Raw genomic sequence first — 18,847 nt, 5'->3', positions numbered from 1 at the left:
CAGGTCTCTTTAAACAGTCCTTGGAAGCAATAATAGTTTGTCTGCCAAAGCATTGAACTATTTGCAGAGTATCACATGCTTAAACTGGTGGAAATTAAAATAGCATGAGCCAGATTTTAGGAAGCTCCCATCTGCCTCTGAACCACTGGATTTAATGATTTATATTAGGCCAGGATCTATATTAGGCCAGTATATAAATCTGTTTAATAAAGAGAATTTAAAATAATAATAAATGGATTTGGTAAAAAAATAAATAAATAAGCATATATTTGTTTAATGAACAAAGTGAATTTAAAATAAATAATAAATACATTTGGTTAAAAAAGATTTTAAGGATACATATTAAAAAACAAGCCTTCCTCCTACTCTAGATCTTCGTCCCCAGTTGTCACCAAGGTGAACAACTCTTACATTTCAGAGGGTCTCCTTCATACATTTGTGCATTGTATATGACTCTCGAAGTTCATCTGATTCTCACATCTTAAAGATTTGTTAGGAAGAAGGGCTTATTCACTTGGTAGAAGAGTAATTTATTCTCATCTAGGAAGAAGAATCTAAAAATGCTAGCAGGCATTAAAAATAGAACTAATGAATATGTCTAATTTTAAAGAAAATGTGAAAACAATCATTTAAAAGCAAGAGAAAAGGCAAAAGTTGAGGAAGTTACTGTCACTCAAATACAGTGATGATCTAAGAAAGAATAAAGCTATGGCAAAGAGGAAGAGAACAAAGGAGCAGGAGGAATAGAAATCAAGGGTACCTGGGTGGCTCAGTTGGTTAAGCCTCTGACTCTTGATTTCAGCTCAGGTCATGATCTCACAATTCGTGAGTTCGAGCCCCACACTGGGCACTGTGCTGAGAGTGCAGAGCCTGCTTGAGATTTCTTTCTATCTCTCTGCCCCTTCCCCGGTCATGCTCTCCCCCTCTCAAAATAAATAAACATTTGGGGAAAAAAAAGAAAATGACTAGGAGGGGGAGAGAGATAAAACAATTCTAATGGTTACGAAAAAGTCATTTTGCTTTACGGGCAAGTGAGAAAGGTTTGAGTAGAATGATGTGGCCTTTAAATGATACATATGTCATACCATCCAGATAATATATCAGGACCACTGAGCCCATTAAACAGGATTGTGAGAAGAAGAGGCAAATCAATGCATTTTGCCTTAAGGATTTAAGGAAAATTTCTCAGGATTAGCAACTAGACAGCAAATCTGGGCTGATGCTCCTCAGGGGTAAACACCTGAAGGGTAGGAGCTGAATTCTGGTACCAACCTACTGGACCAGGGCGGGGCATTCAGCCTAGCATGGTAACAACACAAAGTACAAATTGAGGGTGGTGCCTGGTAACTAATTCCTGCCTGAAGGTATAGACTCCAATCTTGGAGAGAAAGGCATTCTGTTGAGAAGCTGTGGGAGTGGCAGCTAGCAGAGGACGTAATAATGAAAGAAGGCAGAGAGAATGTCTTGGAGACAAGTGTTTTGTGTTCTCAAGATGAATAAGGTTTTTGTGACTATCACAGGATACTTGAGTGCTAGAGAGCCAGCACCAGCTTGTGTTAAAAGCTGCAGAGCGGTGAATGTCAACTTCTTTATCGCTCATTAGAATGTAGGTTTGAGAACTTCCAGAAGGTACCACAGCCCAAGACTGTGGCAGAGGGCCAACCATGTGGGGCAAGCATGCTAAGTCTGTTCGAGCCGCCATGGATGGGGCCACTTAGCCCTATGAGCTCTGACTACTGATGCTGGCAAAGAGAGGGAGAGGCAGCTGTTCATTTCCTGAATGGGGCAGCAAAGGCCAAAGGGACCGTTATAACTGCACTGACCAGGACCCTGCCCATGAGAGCAGAAGAAAGAATGACACTGACCCCACACTGCCCCATCAGAAGATGGGGTTGCAGAAGAGCCGGTTGTGAAGCTGGAATCCTGTTCCTTACCTCTCTCCAGGTGTAGTATCTCTCTGCTTTAATGATCATGTCCACTACAAGGCTGTGGTTGCTTCTGGAGGCCATGGCCAGGGCAGTCTTCCCTTGCTAAAATTAAAAATGAAAGTGTCAGGCAGGATGGCCTAGTATTTAAGAGCTCCAGCTTTGGAACAGGGAGGGAGGGGCCTGAGTTCAAATCCTGATCTTGCTACCTCCCTGCAGGGTGAACTTGGGTCAGTCCTTAGCTTCTCTAGGGCTCAAAGGCTACCCCATGGTATAGTGGTGAGGGGTAAATGCAGTAGTACATATCAAGCCCTTAGGACTGTGCATGACACATGGTAATTATTCAAGAGATGCTAGATATTGATGGTGTCAGGTGCTGTGTCCACAGGGCAGGGGAAAAGATTTAGACTTAGGGACTGACCATCAACAGATGATGTTTTACACATCCTCTATCGATGAGAACCCACACATCTCTCCGAGACCTCCAGAGGTCTCCCTGGCTCACTGTACTGGGAAGTCCTCAGCAAATAAGTAATATGAGGACTGACTCCATCTGTGGTTGAGACTTTAGTCAGTGTGCCACACCTCCTTCCCCCAATAGTCTTTTCCTTCTGCTATAAAAAGAGACCTCCTGATTTTAGCGGGGCACCTGACCACCCCAAACATTTCCCAGCGTCCCTTGCACTTAGATATGTGACCTAAGTTCTGTTATATAAATGGAAGTGGCATGTGCAACTTCTAGAAAGTATTTCTAAAGACAGGAAGGATGCCATTCTCTTTCTCCTTCCTCCTGACTAGAATGCTTGCATGATGGCAAGAGCCTGAACAGCCCTCTTAGACCAAGAAGTTGAAGCCATGTGTTAATGAGGGCGAAAAGTGCTGGATCTTATTAAGAATAATAGTATCCTTGGAGCGCCAAGAGCATGCACCTCTTGATTTCAGGGTCGTGAGTTTGAACCCCACGTTGGGTGTAGAAATTAAATAAATAAAACTTAAAAAAAGAAGAAGAAGAGTAGCATCCATGACAAAACTACTAATTCATAGTATAGAATTCAGCCCGCAGGACTCCTATCTAGAATTTTTTTCTATTCTACGCTTCCAACCAAGGGGTTAGGGATTGGAAACTTAACCAAATGGAATATGCAATAAGGGATATTCTGGACATAATTTGGGGCATGAGTGGCCTGGGAACCCATATGGTACCTTGTCCAAATAACAAAAGGTGTCCCCTAGATTTTAGGCCATGCACAATCCACACACGTCTATACATTTTCCTGAGAAAAAGATGGTGGTTTTTATTTATTTTTAAAATGGCACAGGAAAAATTTGCTCAGGAATCCTGAAGATAATCAAAACGAATGGTCAGAAATAATCCCAGAAGAAGTAGTTCCAATTTTAGGAACCCATGTTTCCATGCTTAGGGATCCAGCAATTTATCCCAATAATTCTCTCACATGGCTGAGCATTTGCAACAAGTGCAACTCCCACCAAGCCACATGATCTGGCTGTGAGTGGAGGTGCTAAGACCCAGGTGGGCCGGAAGATTAGGACTGACAGTAATCAGTTTCTCATCAAGAAAGGACAGTAATGAAATTAGGAAGAATAGCACTTGGCAGGCAGTTAGCAAGTCTTCCATTGCATGCTGCCTAGATTCTGGCTCGCGAGGCCATTTGAATCCAGATGATCAGCCTGCTGTGGGAAGGCAGCACTCTGAGAGCCAGCGTTCTCAAGTTCGCAGGAAAACCTTCCCAGGGAGTGCGCCCCGGAGTGGAAATACAGCACTCCTGCCACTGAGGGTGGGAAGCCCTCCGGAGCTTTGTGACACCTCTGACAGAGGGAGCAGGTTTCTGGGAAAGTCCTATTTACACCAAACCCTGGCTCCTTTTTTCCATCCACACTTTCGTTTACTCTTAGAGTCACTTATCCTTGGTAAATACTGTGGGAGTTAGTGGAAAAGGTGCTTTTTATTAATGAAATGGGTGTTGGGTGCCAACTATGTGCCCAGAGAAAAAAGAGGAAGAGGAGAAGGGAATATGGGAAAATCAAATTGTGAGTCAAATTGTAGCACTGAGGCTACTATTTCCCAGGACATCCAGTCCACAGGCACTGGGGGCCAAGCATGAATTCCCTTCCCAGTGCTATGGAATCTCCACCCACAAGACTGTCCCAGAGGTGTTAAGTGTTAATGAAAAAGTGGAATACAGTATGAAAGGAAAGCATGGAAAATACGATGCGACGTGTGAATACTAATGCTAAATGTTAAGGGAAGGTAATGAGCACAGGAGTGCAAGTGGGGCACTTCCACCCAAGTGACGGAGTTATGGGTGGATGCTTTTTTCTTCCTTATGCTTTTCTGTGTTTTCCAGATTGTCCACAGTGGGTTTGTGTTGCCTTTTTGTTAAGTAGGCTCACACCCAGTGTGGAGCCCAAGCAGGGTAAAACTAACGACCCTGATGAGATCAAGACCTGAGCCGAGATCAAGAGTCAGGCTTTTAACTGACTGAGCCACCCCGGTGCCCCAAGGCTTATATGACTTTTTATGATAATTTTAAAAACTGACATATACAGAAAAGTAAAATAAGACATCACTACTTCAAGTCCCACAGATGTAAAATGTGTGATTCTGCAATAGTAAGTAGGGTGAACTCAGCTCGTGCTGGGAATTAGGGATGTGCTGAGCTGATGAACAGTGTGGGTAAAGACAAGGAAGGAAAAGACACCAAGTTGCAGAAGCAGTCACCTCTGCTCACAGCTGTGGAAAAGCACTACACAATCAAGCAGCTTTGGCTTTGAAGCCTGGCTCTGTGTCTTACTATGTGTGTGACGTTGACATCGCTGAAATCTCTTGAAAACGGATAATTTTGTCCACCTCACAGAGGAGATGTGAGGATTGACATAAGGTACATGTGTGTGAGCACCTAACAGGGCTGCCACACCTCGGTCTTCCTGCGTTTACACTTTTCAGTAAGCTAGAACCTAATGCACGGCTGCCCCCACAACCCTCCCGTGACTGAGTCTGCTTTACTGCATCAATATACAAAGTTGTCTTTCTTTACAAACACGTCTACACAATGACCAAAAGGTAGAAGCAACCCAAATCTCCATCCACAGATGAAAGGATAAACAAAATGTGGTATGGACATACTATGGAGTATCATTCAGCCTTAAAAAGGAAGGAAATTCTGACACGTGCTACAACATGGATAAACCTTCAGTACATTATGCTAAATGAAATAAGCCAGTGACAAAGTGACCAACGCTGTATGATTCTATTTATATGAGGTACCCAGAATAGTCAAATTCATAGAAACAGAAAATAAGAGTGGTGGTCGCCAGGGGCTGGGGAAGGACGAGGAAATACGTAGTTGTTGTTCATAGAGTTTCAGTTTTGCAAGATGAAAAAGTTCTGGAGATTGGTTACATAATAGTGTGAATTGACTTAACACTACTGAACTGTCCACTTAAAAATAGGTAAGATGATGGGGCACCTGGGTGGCTTGGTCGGTTGAGCATCCGACTTTGGCCCAGGTCATGATCTCACAGTTTGTGGGTTTGAGCCCCGTGTCGGGCTCTGTGCTGACAGCTCAGAGCCTGGAGCCTGCTTCAGATTCTGTGTCTCCCTCTCTCTGCCTCTCCCCTACTCATACTCTGTCTCTCCCTGTCTCAAAAATAAACATTAAAAAAAATTTTTTTAATGGTTAAGATGATAAATTTTGTTGTATTTATTTTACAATTTAAAATTTTTTTTTAATTTTAAGTAAAAAAAATTTTAGACATGTATGTTTATTCACTGCATCTCTGTTTATAAAAGCTAAAGCTTAGGAACAATTTAAATGCCCATCAACTGATAACTAAACAAATTATGATATGTCCATACCACAGCTACCTAAAAAAGAATGGAGAAATTCTCCTTGTACTAATATGGAACAGTTTCCACTCTATATTTTTAAAGGAAAAAAGCTAAATGCAGGACAATATGTACAAGTATATCACCACTGTGTAAAAAGGACAGAGGAATGTAGTAAGAGTATTATATATTTATGTTTGCTTGTTTATGCATAAAAAGAAACTGGAAAAAAACAGAAATTTATGATAATAGATCCACTAGCAAGGGTAGTATGGGAACCAGACAAACGGGGTCAAGGGCGGGTGGGACACTTTTATTGTAAAACCCTTAGTGATTATATTTTTAAATTTTTGGACCACCTGAATCTTTACTCTTTTCCAAAGATTAATACACACTTTTATTTTTTTATTAAAAAAAAATTTTTAATGTTTGTTTATTTTTCAGAGACAGATCATGAGCAGGGGAGGGGCAGAGACAGAGGGAGACACAGAATCCAAAGCAGGCTCCAGGCTCCAAGCTGTCAGCACAGAGCGTGACATGGGGCTCAAACCCACGAACCATGAGATCATGACCTGAGCCAAAGTCAGATGCTTAACCGACTGAGCCACCCAGGCGCCCCTAATACATAATTTTAATTTAAAAAATAAATGCTTCAGGGATGCCTGGCTGGCTGAGTTGGTAGAGCATGCGACTCTCAATCTTGGGGTTGTAAATTCAAGACCCACATTGGGTGTAGAGATTACTTATAAAAAAAGAAAACTTAAAAAAATACAGATTTTATTATTCAGAGTAAAATTTCTTACCTACATATCTCAATCACAATCAGGATGTTTTGCTGACGACCACGTTACAATGTTTGTGTAAGCTTTATCCAGTCTTTTCAAAAGGGTATGCTATGGTTGCTGTCAAGGCTTACAGCCTGCAGACAGCTCTTCACAACCACCTTGGCTGAACAGGGTGAAGTCCATGAGCTTACCTTATCAACGACCTTCAGGTCACAGCCTGCCTTCAGCAAAGTGTCCACCAGTTCCACATGGCCAAGATCAGCAGCTAGGTGCAAAGGAGTCTGCTGCCTCTGCCATGAGAAATTTCAAAAATGTAATCTAAACACATTAAGGAGGGGGAAAAAACTTGCATAATGAAAAGACAAAGGGAAAGTAGAGGTGCCCTATATAGGCATATGGGAAAATAGATTAAGATCACATTTTTAAATAGGTACAGGGGACATTCACTGTAGGATTGTTGGTAACAGTGAAAAACTGAAAGAAAGTTACATGTTTGACCAAGAGACTCGCTGGACAAAGTGAGGTATATCCACATGTCGGATTAGCAGGCAACCATTAAAAATGATTTCTGAAACATTACTTCATTATGACAGACCAGAATAGTCAAGTTCATAGAGACAGAAAGCAGAGTGGTGGTTGCCAGGAACTTCGGGCAAGGAAGAATGGGGAGTTAGAGTCATGAGCAGAGTTTCAGTTTGGGAACATGGAAGGAGTTGTGGAACTGGGTGGTGGGGGTGGAGGCAGAGCAACGTGACTGTGCTTCAGGTCACCGAAGTGTACCTTCAACAACGGTTAAAATCGTAAATGTTACGTTATGTGTACTTAACTAAAAATTAAACAGTGGTTTCCAAGATTAATTTTTAAAATGGAAAAAGTACTCATTTAACACTGACAGACTTTGGACACAACACTGTATCTAGAGAAGGAAACACATCAACAATATTAACGATAATGTCTAGATGGCAGGATTAGGGAGTTATTTTTATTGCCTTATTGATGCTTTTCTCTATCTTGTAAATTTCTTAGTTATAATGTATAAGAGAGTACAAGACTTCTAATTTCTCTCTGGGGTAATCGTTTTCTTACCAAGAGGGTAACAGTGTTTCCAAGAAATACGAAATCACAAGAAAATAACACACTTTAACCTCTCACTGAAAGGAATGCTGATGTGCAGACAGACATTTCTAAAATATTAATACTGAAAGGAACGTTGTTTATGGTCTAGCCCAACCCTTAAACCAGAGACAGGAAGCAACTTCCCCAGGGTCACAGAGCTGGAGAATAGCATCTAGCTCAGTACTCTGCCAACCCGAGCACAGGATCAACCTGCTTGGAGCGTTAACATAATTAGTATTAGAAAGCATTTATTAAAGACTCACTTTTGGGTGGCAATCAGCCCCTCTGGGGGCTCATCCAAAACATCACACTTACACTAACAAACTATCAAAGGTCTCTATCAACATGGAAGAGAGACACAGGGTCATACCTCAAACACCAATATCATCTCAATTTGACGATACTGCTGTAAGTCTAGAGGAGAGGAAATGAACCAATACATTAACAAGAGTTCTCTTTATTGGGGGGGATGATAATTATAAATTTTTACCTTATTTATATTTTCTTATTGTTATACATTGAGTATATTCCCAATCTAACAGAGAATTGAAATGGTCAAGTCTAGTTCTATACCTGGCGGGCAGACTAACAAACCCTCCTTTCTAGAGTGAATCTGGCCAATTCTGGTGAAACCAAAATCACACACAAGTTCTGTGTATAGAGCAAATATTCTGCACGTAAGCAAATATTTGGGGCATTAACATACCTGGACACCTAAGTATGTATAATAACATTCCTTCCCTCCCTACAAACATTTGGGATGGTAAAACACAGGGAGGAGCAAGGTCCCTGGAGGAAGGAAGGGATGGAAGGGTAGGTAAGTCTCTATTCCCATCTGGCACAAAGGAACTCCTAGGTTGGAGATGGAGGAGACTGGAGAGATCTGTGGCACTGCTCTGGTTCCAAAGACATGGAAACAGGGGCTCCCAGTGTGGGGAGTGGGGGGTGGTTAGGACAGGTATGTCCACCATATCTGGCTGCTCCCTCCCCTCAGGGTCCAGCTGAGGCTTCTCTAGGTAGAGGCAGTCAGAAAGCCAAGAGGAGTCCAGAGTTCTCACCTGTCTCCAGGGCTCCTAAAGAGCTCCTCTCCCAGGAGTTTCTCTTCCTACTTCCCACAGCTCTTGGGAGAGGCAGCTCAGCCCCAGAGGAGGCACTGATTCAGACAGTACCCACCCCCATTAACCTTCCAACTCAGCATTTCCACAACCAGCTAGTAATGGATTCCTTTTATGGAGCATTTGACTCTGCTCCAGTAGATTTAATTTATGGTGATCTTTTTTATTCCAAGAGGTCTCTTTTGCCTTTGGGTAAAAGACACATTTACAGTCTCTAATATAGAAACAAAGCTTTCTCCTTGTGGCAAAGGGCTACTGGCCAATTATATTTCATACTGAAGGAGTGGGCTTTGATTTAAAGAGCATCTGGCAATTTAATTCTGAACTACTGTTTATCTACCAGAAGTGCTGGGCCTGTTAAATGTGAGCACTAACTGAACCCCAGTTGTGTGTTTGAAAAAAGTATGTGTGTTCAAGTGGGAGTGGGGGTTACAGCAGAAAATGGATAAAAAGAATATGTATATTCCTCCTGGAAAATTTTTAGGGCAACTTGAACTTGCTCAAAATTACCCATAATCACACACTACATTGAATCATAAGAAAACAGACTCTCTGGGTTCGGATTGCCTGGCTTACCTGATTTAAGATGTTAATGTCATGCTGTGCACTTAGTAAGCTCTTTACAACTGTGATATGGTTGTGGATAACAGCTAAATGAAGAGGGGACTCCTTCGACTGCAGAAAGAAAGAAATTTTCAAATCCAAGAGGTTTTGGCTTCATCATTCACACCAAAAAGCAATTCATTTCGACAGATGTTTCCTAATAATCTCTGAGTACTGGAATTGCCTTGCACAGCGGCGGGCCAATAGCAAGTGTTCAGCATCATTTCCACCCATGGCTGTGCAGCAAACCAGCTTACCAGCAATCAGCTGTGCCCCCTCATTCATTCCAGGACTAGACACTGAGCACCTACAATGGGAGGCTAGGGATTCAGTGGCGAACCTGGCATTCTCAGGATTCTTCCAATCCAGTGGGGCAAGAATATATTGTTGTTGTTATTGTTTTAATCACAAAACAAATGCACAAATTGTGATAAATGCTTTGGACGAAAAGTAGAGAGTGGTATAAGAGCATATATGGGATGGCCAGAGGGCTCACCTTTCTGGAGATGAGAAAAAGCTTTCCTGAAGAACTGACATTTGTGCTTTGAAAAGAAGGATAAGAAATATGAAACAGGCTTAATGCAGGACTTCTCAGAGCCTTCAAAAAGCTAAAGTATGGGGGGAATAACTACAAGGAGGAAAAAGCATGCACATTCAGCATTTCCTGAAATGATCTGATCTAGAGTTCTTTCTCCCTAGATCATTCCATGGGACTAATGACCCATTCACCCAGGGGCACCATGCTCATGTTTAGCCTTCTCCTGTATATATACAGCCCCAGTATGTTTACCAAACCTCTCCAGCATGCTCCTCTGTCCTCATTTGCAGTTAAATGAAGGTGCAGCCATCCTGCAGCCACACCTTCACCTGAAGTGTCCCAGCCCCTCTCAGCCATCTCCACGGGTGGGCTTCTTCGCCAGCCCTGCCAGGCTGTCATGTCACGATCAGCTCTAGAATCACACACTTAGCTCCTGTTGCCTCACTGACACACAGGTGCCACTGGCCCATGATGACAAGAGAGAAATGTCTCCAGGAGTAGAGAAGGTAGCCGCAAAGAAAAAAAGGTAGGGAAAAAGAGGGAAGGCGTGAGAGACAGCTCAGGGGCAGTCAGGGTGGAGGGAAGGTCCTAGGAGGTTAGAGGCAGGGAGGAGGGGGACGGGTACAGGTATAAAAAGCAGGTGCAGGCAGAAGATCCAGCAAGGCTGTGAACAATAGTAGAGCTGAGAGCCAAGGCAGCCGACAGGGAACACAGGTGTGTGCGAGGGTGCATGATGAGGATAGAGCACAGTGTTACTCAAGAAAAAGAGATATTAATAATAAGCATCAGTAAGGTACATTTAACATCTTATAATGCTACTTACTGTACACTCACTTCCCCCATAGTTTATATTCTAAACTCTGGGCTAATAGTTTTCGTTTACAATAATCCTAGCAGTTACATCTATTCCCCACTGTATTTATTTTTTAAATTTTTTAATGTTTGTTTGTTTGTTTATTTATTTATTTATTTATTTATTTTGAGAGAGAGAGAGAGAGATAGAGCATGAGCGAGGAATGGGCAGAGAGAGGGAGACTCAGAATCTGAAGCAGGCTCCAGGTTCCACGCTGTCAGCACACAGCCCAATCAGGGCTTGAACCCACAAACCATGAGATCATGATCTGAGCCGAAGTCAAACTAATTGAGCCACCCAGGCGCTCCTATTCCCCACTTTATATATAAGGAACAGAACAGTTAAATAATTTCCCCAAGGCCTTGGAGGCAAGAAATGGATTTGACAGGATTTGAATCCCTGATCTGCCTGACTTCAATACTGGCACCAGGCTCCTTCCCAGGAAACCTACTATGAAAGAAACCTATGAAAAAGAGATGTACAGAGTTGACAAGAGCATCACCAGCCCACAGAGGAAAAGGAGAGAAGGGGGGGCAGGTAGGACACCATGGCTGCAGAAGTCAGACTGCCATGGGGGTGAGCAAGGAAATGGAGATGATCGGGCAGGTCAGGGCAGTGTGGGAGGGAGGCTTTCCGTGCAGGCCTCTTCTTCTCTGGAAGGATGTTCTTTCTTGAGGCACCAAGCATGAAAAAAGAGGAAGCATCCCTCAGGCCAGGGAAGTAGACAGTGTCCTTCCAGCCAGGGCTACCGGCCTTGCTGGGACCCAGCCCTTCCTGAGAAATGGGAAGCATCCCTGGACAGACCCGGGGCGTTCAGAGCCAATTCCTCTAACGTCATTCTCCAAAAATTACCAGACATGGTCAAATCACATCCTTTCTCTCTAGTTAATATAATAAATAGTAATGGCTAACCAAGATCAGAGGAAATAATATTCTCACAGGAGAAGTGAAAAAGAGAGGAATGCTTCCCGTCTACTGCTGGCACAGAGGGCCTTCCTCAATCCTACCAAAGCCAACTCAAACTTCAGAAAACCTCAATCAGTATAAAGGATGGACTTTCAAAAGAAAAACAAGATCACTCAGTGAAGGGGGGAGAAAAGATCATCCTCCTTCCCATTTATAGCAGTGTTTTTTTTTTCACAGACTGATAAATTTAATACAAGAATAATGGCATCTCTGGACACCTGAGAAAGTTTTATTGCAGCAAGTATCAATATTTAAAGCACAAAGATTTAATTTTGTTCAGGAACTTCAAAGACTTTATAAAATTCATCCCTTGCATTTTATTTCTCAAGATTAAGACTCGGCCTCCAAAAGGAGTCAGTCTGCTTCCCCAGAAAGAATTCCTCCTTTGTGAACATCTCGTTCCCCTCCTCCCCACCCCCCAAGTATCTGCAAGGAGCATCTCTGCACACAGCCAGCCTCACAGCACCAGGATCAAAGCCCATGTTATTGAAATAGACTCACTTCCACTTTCTGGTACAGGTCAACATGCTTACTGAGAAGACAGCTCACAAGGGATGTGTGGCCGTTCTGGGTTGCTATCTGCAAAGCACTGATGTTGAGCTGCAAAACACAGGTGGAAAAGGCAGGGAAGATCCCCATTAGAATCCAGCCTGCTTTCTGATATTCATCACATGGTAATTAATTAATACAAAGAAATATACAACTATTTAAAAAAGAAAATCCAATGTGTTTTTGATTATTTTGAGGGCCTCTTTGTTATTTCTAAGTGTTTCCTATAAAAAGAGAGTCTGAGGTGACACATGCCTCAAGCAAATATGAGTTAAATCCCTGTTTCCCCTCTCTAAGTACAAAGTGGACTAGGGCTGAGTCTTCTCTCCATACACTCTGCAAACACCCTCCTTGAGCTAAAAAGGCTGACTTGGTGTTGGTCCCAGGAAATGCCTCAACACCTGCTGCCTCCCTGACTGCTTACCTGCAGCTCTCCTTTCTGCCAGGTCTGGCTTCAAAGCTCAGCATGATTGCTACCCATGTGCAGTGTTCCCTCGTGGCCCCTTACTCAACTCCTTCATCAATGCCTCTCCTTCCCTGGTACCAGCTGCCTCCTACCTTCCCTGTGCTCAAGTGGCTTCACTTACTGTGAACACTGGATGAGAAAATTGTTCTTGATTTATCCTGCTATCCTCCAAAAAGTCTTAGCATGGTGCTTTGCAATAGTATAAGGACAATGGATAGTTGTTGATGGATTAATTTTAAGATTGCTACAAAGTATTTCTAGGCCCACCAACCAAATAAGGTTCTACAGGATGTTATGTTTTCCAAAAAGTGGCTGCATAAGTAAGCACCATCTCACATGCTGGCCTGAGACTGCCCACTGCCCCATCAAGAGGTCTCCCCTTGAATCTGAGTGGACCCTATAACTGCTTGGACCAATCAGCAGAGTATGGCAGAAATGACAGTGTGCCAGACCCAGGTGCAGCCACTACCCAGCTTGGCAGCTTCACCTCCCTGCCTATTAAAAACCAGCTGCCATGCTGTGAAGAAGAGAGACCACATGTCCATGCCATTCAAGAGCCCCAGCTGAGCTCCCAGCTGACAGATGGCACCAACTGCCAGTCATGTGAGTGAGTCACACGAACGGCCAGCTCACTTAAGCTTTCAAATAACCTAAGTCCTGGCTGACATCTGACTACAACCACATAACAGACCCAAAGTAAGAATTTCTCAGTCCAAGAGCCACGAAAGATAATAAGGTGTTGTTGGTTTAAGCCATTGCACTCTGGGTTGGTTTGTTATGAAGCCAATAGATAAGATGATATTAAAAAGAACAATACACATGCTGACCAACTGGACTCTAGCTTGAGCTCCTACTATATGACCTTGAATAATTGGCCTCTCAAGTACGGGCCTGTTTGTCTTCATCTGTAAAAAAGAACATAACTATTAGTTCTTATCACTGCTAATAACCAATTGCCACAAACTCAGTGGCTTAAAAAATACGAATGTACTATGTTACAATTCTGGAGGTCTGAAGTCTGAAATGGGTCTCACTGGGCTAAATTACAGGCCTTTCTGGAGGCCCTTGGGAAGATCCACATCTTTGACTTTGCCAGTTTGTGGACATTGCCGCCCACATCCTGTGGCTCATGGCCTCTCTCTTCATCTTCAGGTGCACCAGCAATGGTCCACCAAGTCTTCACCCTGTATCATTTTGGCCTCCTCACTTGCCTTCCTCTTCTACTTTAAAAGACCCGTGTAATTACATTGGGCCCAACCTGGATAAATGAGGATAATCTCATTTTAAGGTCAGCTGATTAGCAACCTTAATTCCATGTGCAACCTGAATCCCACTTTGCCTTGTAATATAACATATTCACAGGTTCCAAGGATTAGGATATGGATAACGTTGGGCGGGGGGCGGGGGAGCATTATTTTGTGTACCTATCACACCATCCTACCTCTTTGTCTCAAACCATAGTAATATTGAGAGGATAAATGAGCTAGTAAATATGTACAGTAATCATAACCGTCATCATATTCATTCCACAAAAAAATAATTGAGCGTTTATTATCTGCCAGCACCATGTTGGATAGTGGGGAGATATGACAGTAAACAAGATGTCCATTATCACATTCCAGTAGAGGTGGACAATCAACTGATCTATAGATTGGCAGACTGGTAGATCAGTGAATCCGTAGATGGGAGAATAAATCCATTTACTAAATCTAGATGTTATTAGAATAATATCAGCTAATAATAAGTGCAACAAAACAAAGTAAAACAGCAGGGCTGGATGGCTACTTTCTGGTGAGTGATCAAGAAAATCCTCCCAGGTGGGGTGAAATTTGGACCGAGATCAGAATGGTAAGAAGTGCCCGAGTGAAAAGATCTAAATCAGAAACAAGTTTGTGAAGAACCTGAAGCCAGAACGTAGTAGGAAGAGCTGAGGCACTCCAGCACTTTACCCCAGAGGCACTACAGGCACTGTGTACAGGGCTTACAGACTTTTTAGGAGCCAAAGAAATGTTTAAAATCTTTAGCAAAAAAATTATTGATTCCAAGATACCAAAAGAAAACGAGGAACTTGAAGTGAATAAATATTTAATTGACATATTCATACCTCATTGACTGTTAAATGTAACAGTCATAAAATATTCATTACATTTGTAACAATTTGTAGGTTAATTTTTTTCACCTCCTCTAATTCCCAAGTATGTAGAGAGTTCTAAGAAACCAGCGTCAGTCATAAATTAGGGGAGTTTATCACAGCCAATAAAAAAGTCTTTGAAAATAATTTACAGCAAAAAAAATTAATGTGGAATGTTGGGGCATTTAAATATGTTTGATAGGATATAAGGGTGGGGTCTCCAGAAATGAGTTGTTAAGGTCTACAAAAGTCTTCACTGCACCAGAGGCATTTAGTATGACCCTGAGGAGCATCTATTGACCAAACTCTGGGCAGTATTACATCCATCACAAATGGAGGAAGTCTCTGCTCATAGCTAAATCAATTCTCTCCAATCACCTTCTCAGAAATGACCCAGGGGCACCTGGGTGGCTTAGTTGGTTAAGCATTCAACTTCGATTCAGGTCATGATCTCACGGTTCATGAGTTTGAACCCCACATCAGGCTGTCTGCTATCCGTGTGGAGCCTGCTTCAGATCCTCTCTCTGCCCCTCCCCTGTTTGTGCATTCTCTCTTTCTCTCTCTCTCTCTCTCTCCCCCCTCAAAAACAAATAAAGAAGAAGGAAGGAAGGAAGGAAGGAAGGAAGGAAGGAAGGAAGGAAGGAAGGAAGGAAGGAAGGAAGGAACAGATGGATGGATGGATAGACCTTGCTCCTGGAGGGCAAGACTAATCAATGTCAACAGGTGAAGCATTTCCAAGATCAAACACAGTAATCACCTACAGATGGAAGAGCAAAATAGTCTAACTTGCCCCGTAGTAATGTGTCCGTGCTGCATGCTTCCTGGTGCACACAGTTTATTCCCCCAGGGTCTTTGCTGGGTTAGGCTGTTCATCTAGGAAGTGTGCTAATGAACTCAGGGGAAAACTCAAGAAAATGTAAAAGCTCAAAAATGGACTCAGAACAATTTCTGGGCTGCCCTGATGAGGCCAAGACTATAAGGATATGGACAATGTGGGGCCTGTACTCCTAGGCGAGGTCGGGGTGGGTGGGAGTGAGAATGTGAGCATGTGAAAACCATTACAAAGCAAAACCTCTCTGGGGGCCAAACAAAATTAAGTACAGAAGGGAGGGAGGGTATAGAATGATGGAGTCAGCCAAAATGAATGAGCTCAAAGGACCCTGATAATGAGGGAGGCCTTCCCAGGGACTCCAGGGTGGCTGTAGATAGTAGGGGGGGTAGGCAGGGAAGCACTTGGGAATGCCTGAACAACAGCACAGCTCTCTACATTCTGAGGATTTCGTGGGCCCCATGAATTATTAATGTGAGGTTCATTTACTGCATAGATAAGCCTGCAACATCAGTGGGAATCAACTCATAGTATCTTCATTTTCCATTCTCTCCCGCAATCTTGTCCATGGAAATGTAAATTTTAGACAGTGAAAATGTATGTATAAACACATATTGTTTTTCTATTAGGGTTCTATCATAAACATTTTTCAATATTGCAATATATTTAGTGGGGGAGAGATAGAGAATAAGACACAGAATCCAAAGCAGGCCCCAGGCTCCGAGCTGTCAGCACAGAGCCAGACGTGGGGCTCAAACCCGATCACTGTTGGAGCTGAAGTCGGATGCTTAACTGATTGAGCCACCCAGGTACCCCAATGGTTAATATTTTTAAAAAAAATTTTTTTTCTTTTAACGTTTATTTTTGAGACAGAGAGAGACAGAGCATGAATGGGGGAGGGTCAGAGAGAGGGAGACACAGAATCTGAAACAGGCTCCAGGCTCTGAGCCGTCAGCACAGAGCCCGACTCGGGGCTCGAACTCACGGACGGAGAGATCATGACCTGAGCCGAAGTCGGCCGCTTAACCGGCTGAGCCACCCAGGCGCCCCTAATATTTTTTAATAGCAACATGATATTCCAAGAAAAAGGTGCAGCAAACTTTTATGTGGCTTTCCTATAGACTTCATTGCATATATAGATTGTATCTAATTCTCAGCCACTGGAAGTAACTTTATTATCTATCTTAATGCATGTAGCTTTTTCCAAGGTTATTCCCTTAACAGAATTTCTCAAGCCTGGGTGAAGGGAAAGTGACAGAATGCTTTTTTCCAAAAGCATTGTACAAAAGTACATTTCTACCCGCAGAATACAAGAATATAAAACATTACTGGTTTGGGACTTTATTCTTGATTCTAGTGTTTAACTTTGTACCATTTGAAAAAGGAATTGTCTCTATAGGCATACCTTAAGTGGGGGAGGTAACTTCCATCAGCAAAAAGATTATGACTCACTGAAAATGTAGAGGATAGTTATTAGCATTCTCTAGCAATAAAGTATTTTTTTTTAATTTTTTTTTCTGAGAGACAGAGGGAAGGGGAAGGGTAGAGAGAGAGGGAGAGAGAGAGGGAATCCCAACCAGGCTCCATGCAGTCAGGGAAGATGTGGGGCTCCATCTCATGAACCGTGAGATCATGACCTGAATCAAAATCAAGAGTCAGATGCCTAACCGACTGAGCCACCCAGGCACCCCAGCAATAAAGCAGTTTGTAATAAAGGTGTGTACACTGTTTTGGGGGGTCATAATGCTATTGCACACTTAACAGACTATAGTGTAATGTGAACCTAACTCTTACATGAACTGGGAAACCAATAAATTCATTTCACTCACTCTGTTATGATACGCAGTGGCTTGGAACCAAACCCGCAATATCTTTAAGGTGTGCCTATACACTGCTCTGCTATGGAGAGAGCTCCAACATTTATTGGCACTTAAAAAATAAACAAGGTGCAGAGCAGCAGATACATGCAGTGTGCTATCATCTATGTGGTGCCAGTACTTACACACGTGTACATTTTCCATGTAAATGCACAGAAAATTCCTGCAAGATAAGCTATTAATTACATTAATTCTAGGGAGGAGAAATTGAGATGTATAGTTGTAAAATGACACTTTTCATCATATACCCTTTGGTACTATTCTGATTTTTTGTTATTTTCATTGCAATTTAAAATTATTTAGAAAAATAGAATAAGAAAGTAAAACCATCTGGAAGCCAAGGCCATCAACCTGGTTAGAATCCTCCCCACTGCCACCAACTGGTCAGATAATCCTGAATGAGTTCCTTAACTTTTCTAAATTCTAATTTCCTCACCAAAAAAAGAAGATAGGTGACAAGGGATCTTAACACCATGAATACAAAAGCATTCTGTATTTACAAGAAGGCTCCATCCTATCCTCTTCAGGTTCCAGACGGACCACGTGGGCTTCCACACAATAATATTTTTTTTTGTACTTACTGTATATAAGCCAGGCATATATAGTTGTTAGGGAGAAATCAAGGTACAGTGAGAATGTCTCTGTACTTGAGAACAACAACTATCTGTTCCGCTTGCCCCTGTTTTCCAAAATTATAAATATTAATTCTACAAAGGCCTAGTGAGTGGATCAATGCAGGACCAGATTACTCAAAGAACATTTTGAGTCCCCCTCCACTGTGTGAGCGAACATGGCATGGAGCACATACCTTATTTGGAATGTTGATATCACTTCCTGCTGTCAGGAGCACTTTGCTGCATTCTTCATGACCTCCTTTAACAGCCAGAAAGAATGGTGTTTCTCCATTCTTAAAAAAAAATAAATAAATAAAAGGAAAAAAGTTAAAATTAATTGCCCCTTGACATGAAATAAAATTACTTGAGGAACAGCATGCTTTCTCTATACCTTTTGTGCATTACTCTTAATGGATAGCATTTACTGAGCATCTATATGACAACTTATATTGCCAAGACTATATGCCTTGGCAGAGTTAAATGCACAACCCTACGAGGTCAGGATTAATATCCCCACTTACAGATAAAGAAATTAAGCCTTAGCTGAAAAGTGACAAAGCTAGGCTGCAAATCCGGATGTTTGGCTCCAAAGCCTGCACCCATACGGATCCTGTTATTCTGCCTCCTTACAGG

At 42.4% G+C, this 18,847-nt stretch overlaps 1 protein-coding gene across 1 annotated transcript in view; it reads right to left on the bottom strand.

The window, feature by feature from the left end:
• The window catches only part of ANKDD1B (ankyrin repeat and death domain containing 1B), a 62,821-nt gene that overhangs the window by 5,819 nt on the left and 38,155 nt on the right, over positions 1-18,847 (bottom strand). Inside the window, exons 8-12 of the mRNA XM_047088085.1 lie at positions 18,409-18,507; positions 12,250-12,348; positions 9,365-9,463; positions 6,749-6,847; positions 1,935-2,030 (exon numbers count right to left, since the gene is read on the bottom strand). Of these exons, the coding sequence (XP_046944041.1) occupies positions 1,935-2,030; positions 6,749-6,847; positions 9,365-9,463; positions 12,250-12,348; positions 18,409-18,507 (492 nt within the window). The remainder of the gene's footprint in view (positions 1-1,934; positions 2,031-6,748; positions 6,848-9,364; positions 9,464-12,249; positions 12,349-18,408; positions 18,508-18,847) is intronic.

This window comes from Lynx rufus, unplaced genomic scaffold (genome assembly GCF_022079265.1).
Source record: "Lynx rufus isolate CCGP_SWC_20201006 ecotype Redwood Valley unplaced genomic scaffold, mLynRuf1.p SCAF_1, whole genome shotgun sequence".
Taxonomy (NCBI): Eukaryota; Metazoa; Chordata; class Mammalia; order Carnivora; family Felidae; genus Lynx; species Lynx rufus.
The sequence above is the reverse complement of the archived record's forward strand: the minus strand, read 5'-3'. Positions and strand labels throughout refer to the sequence as shown.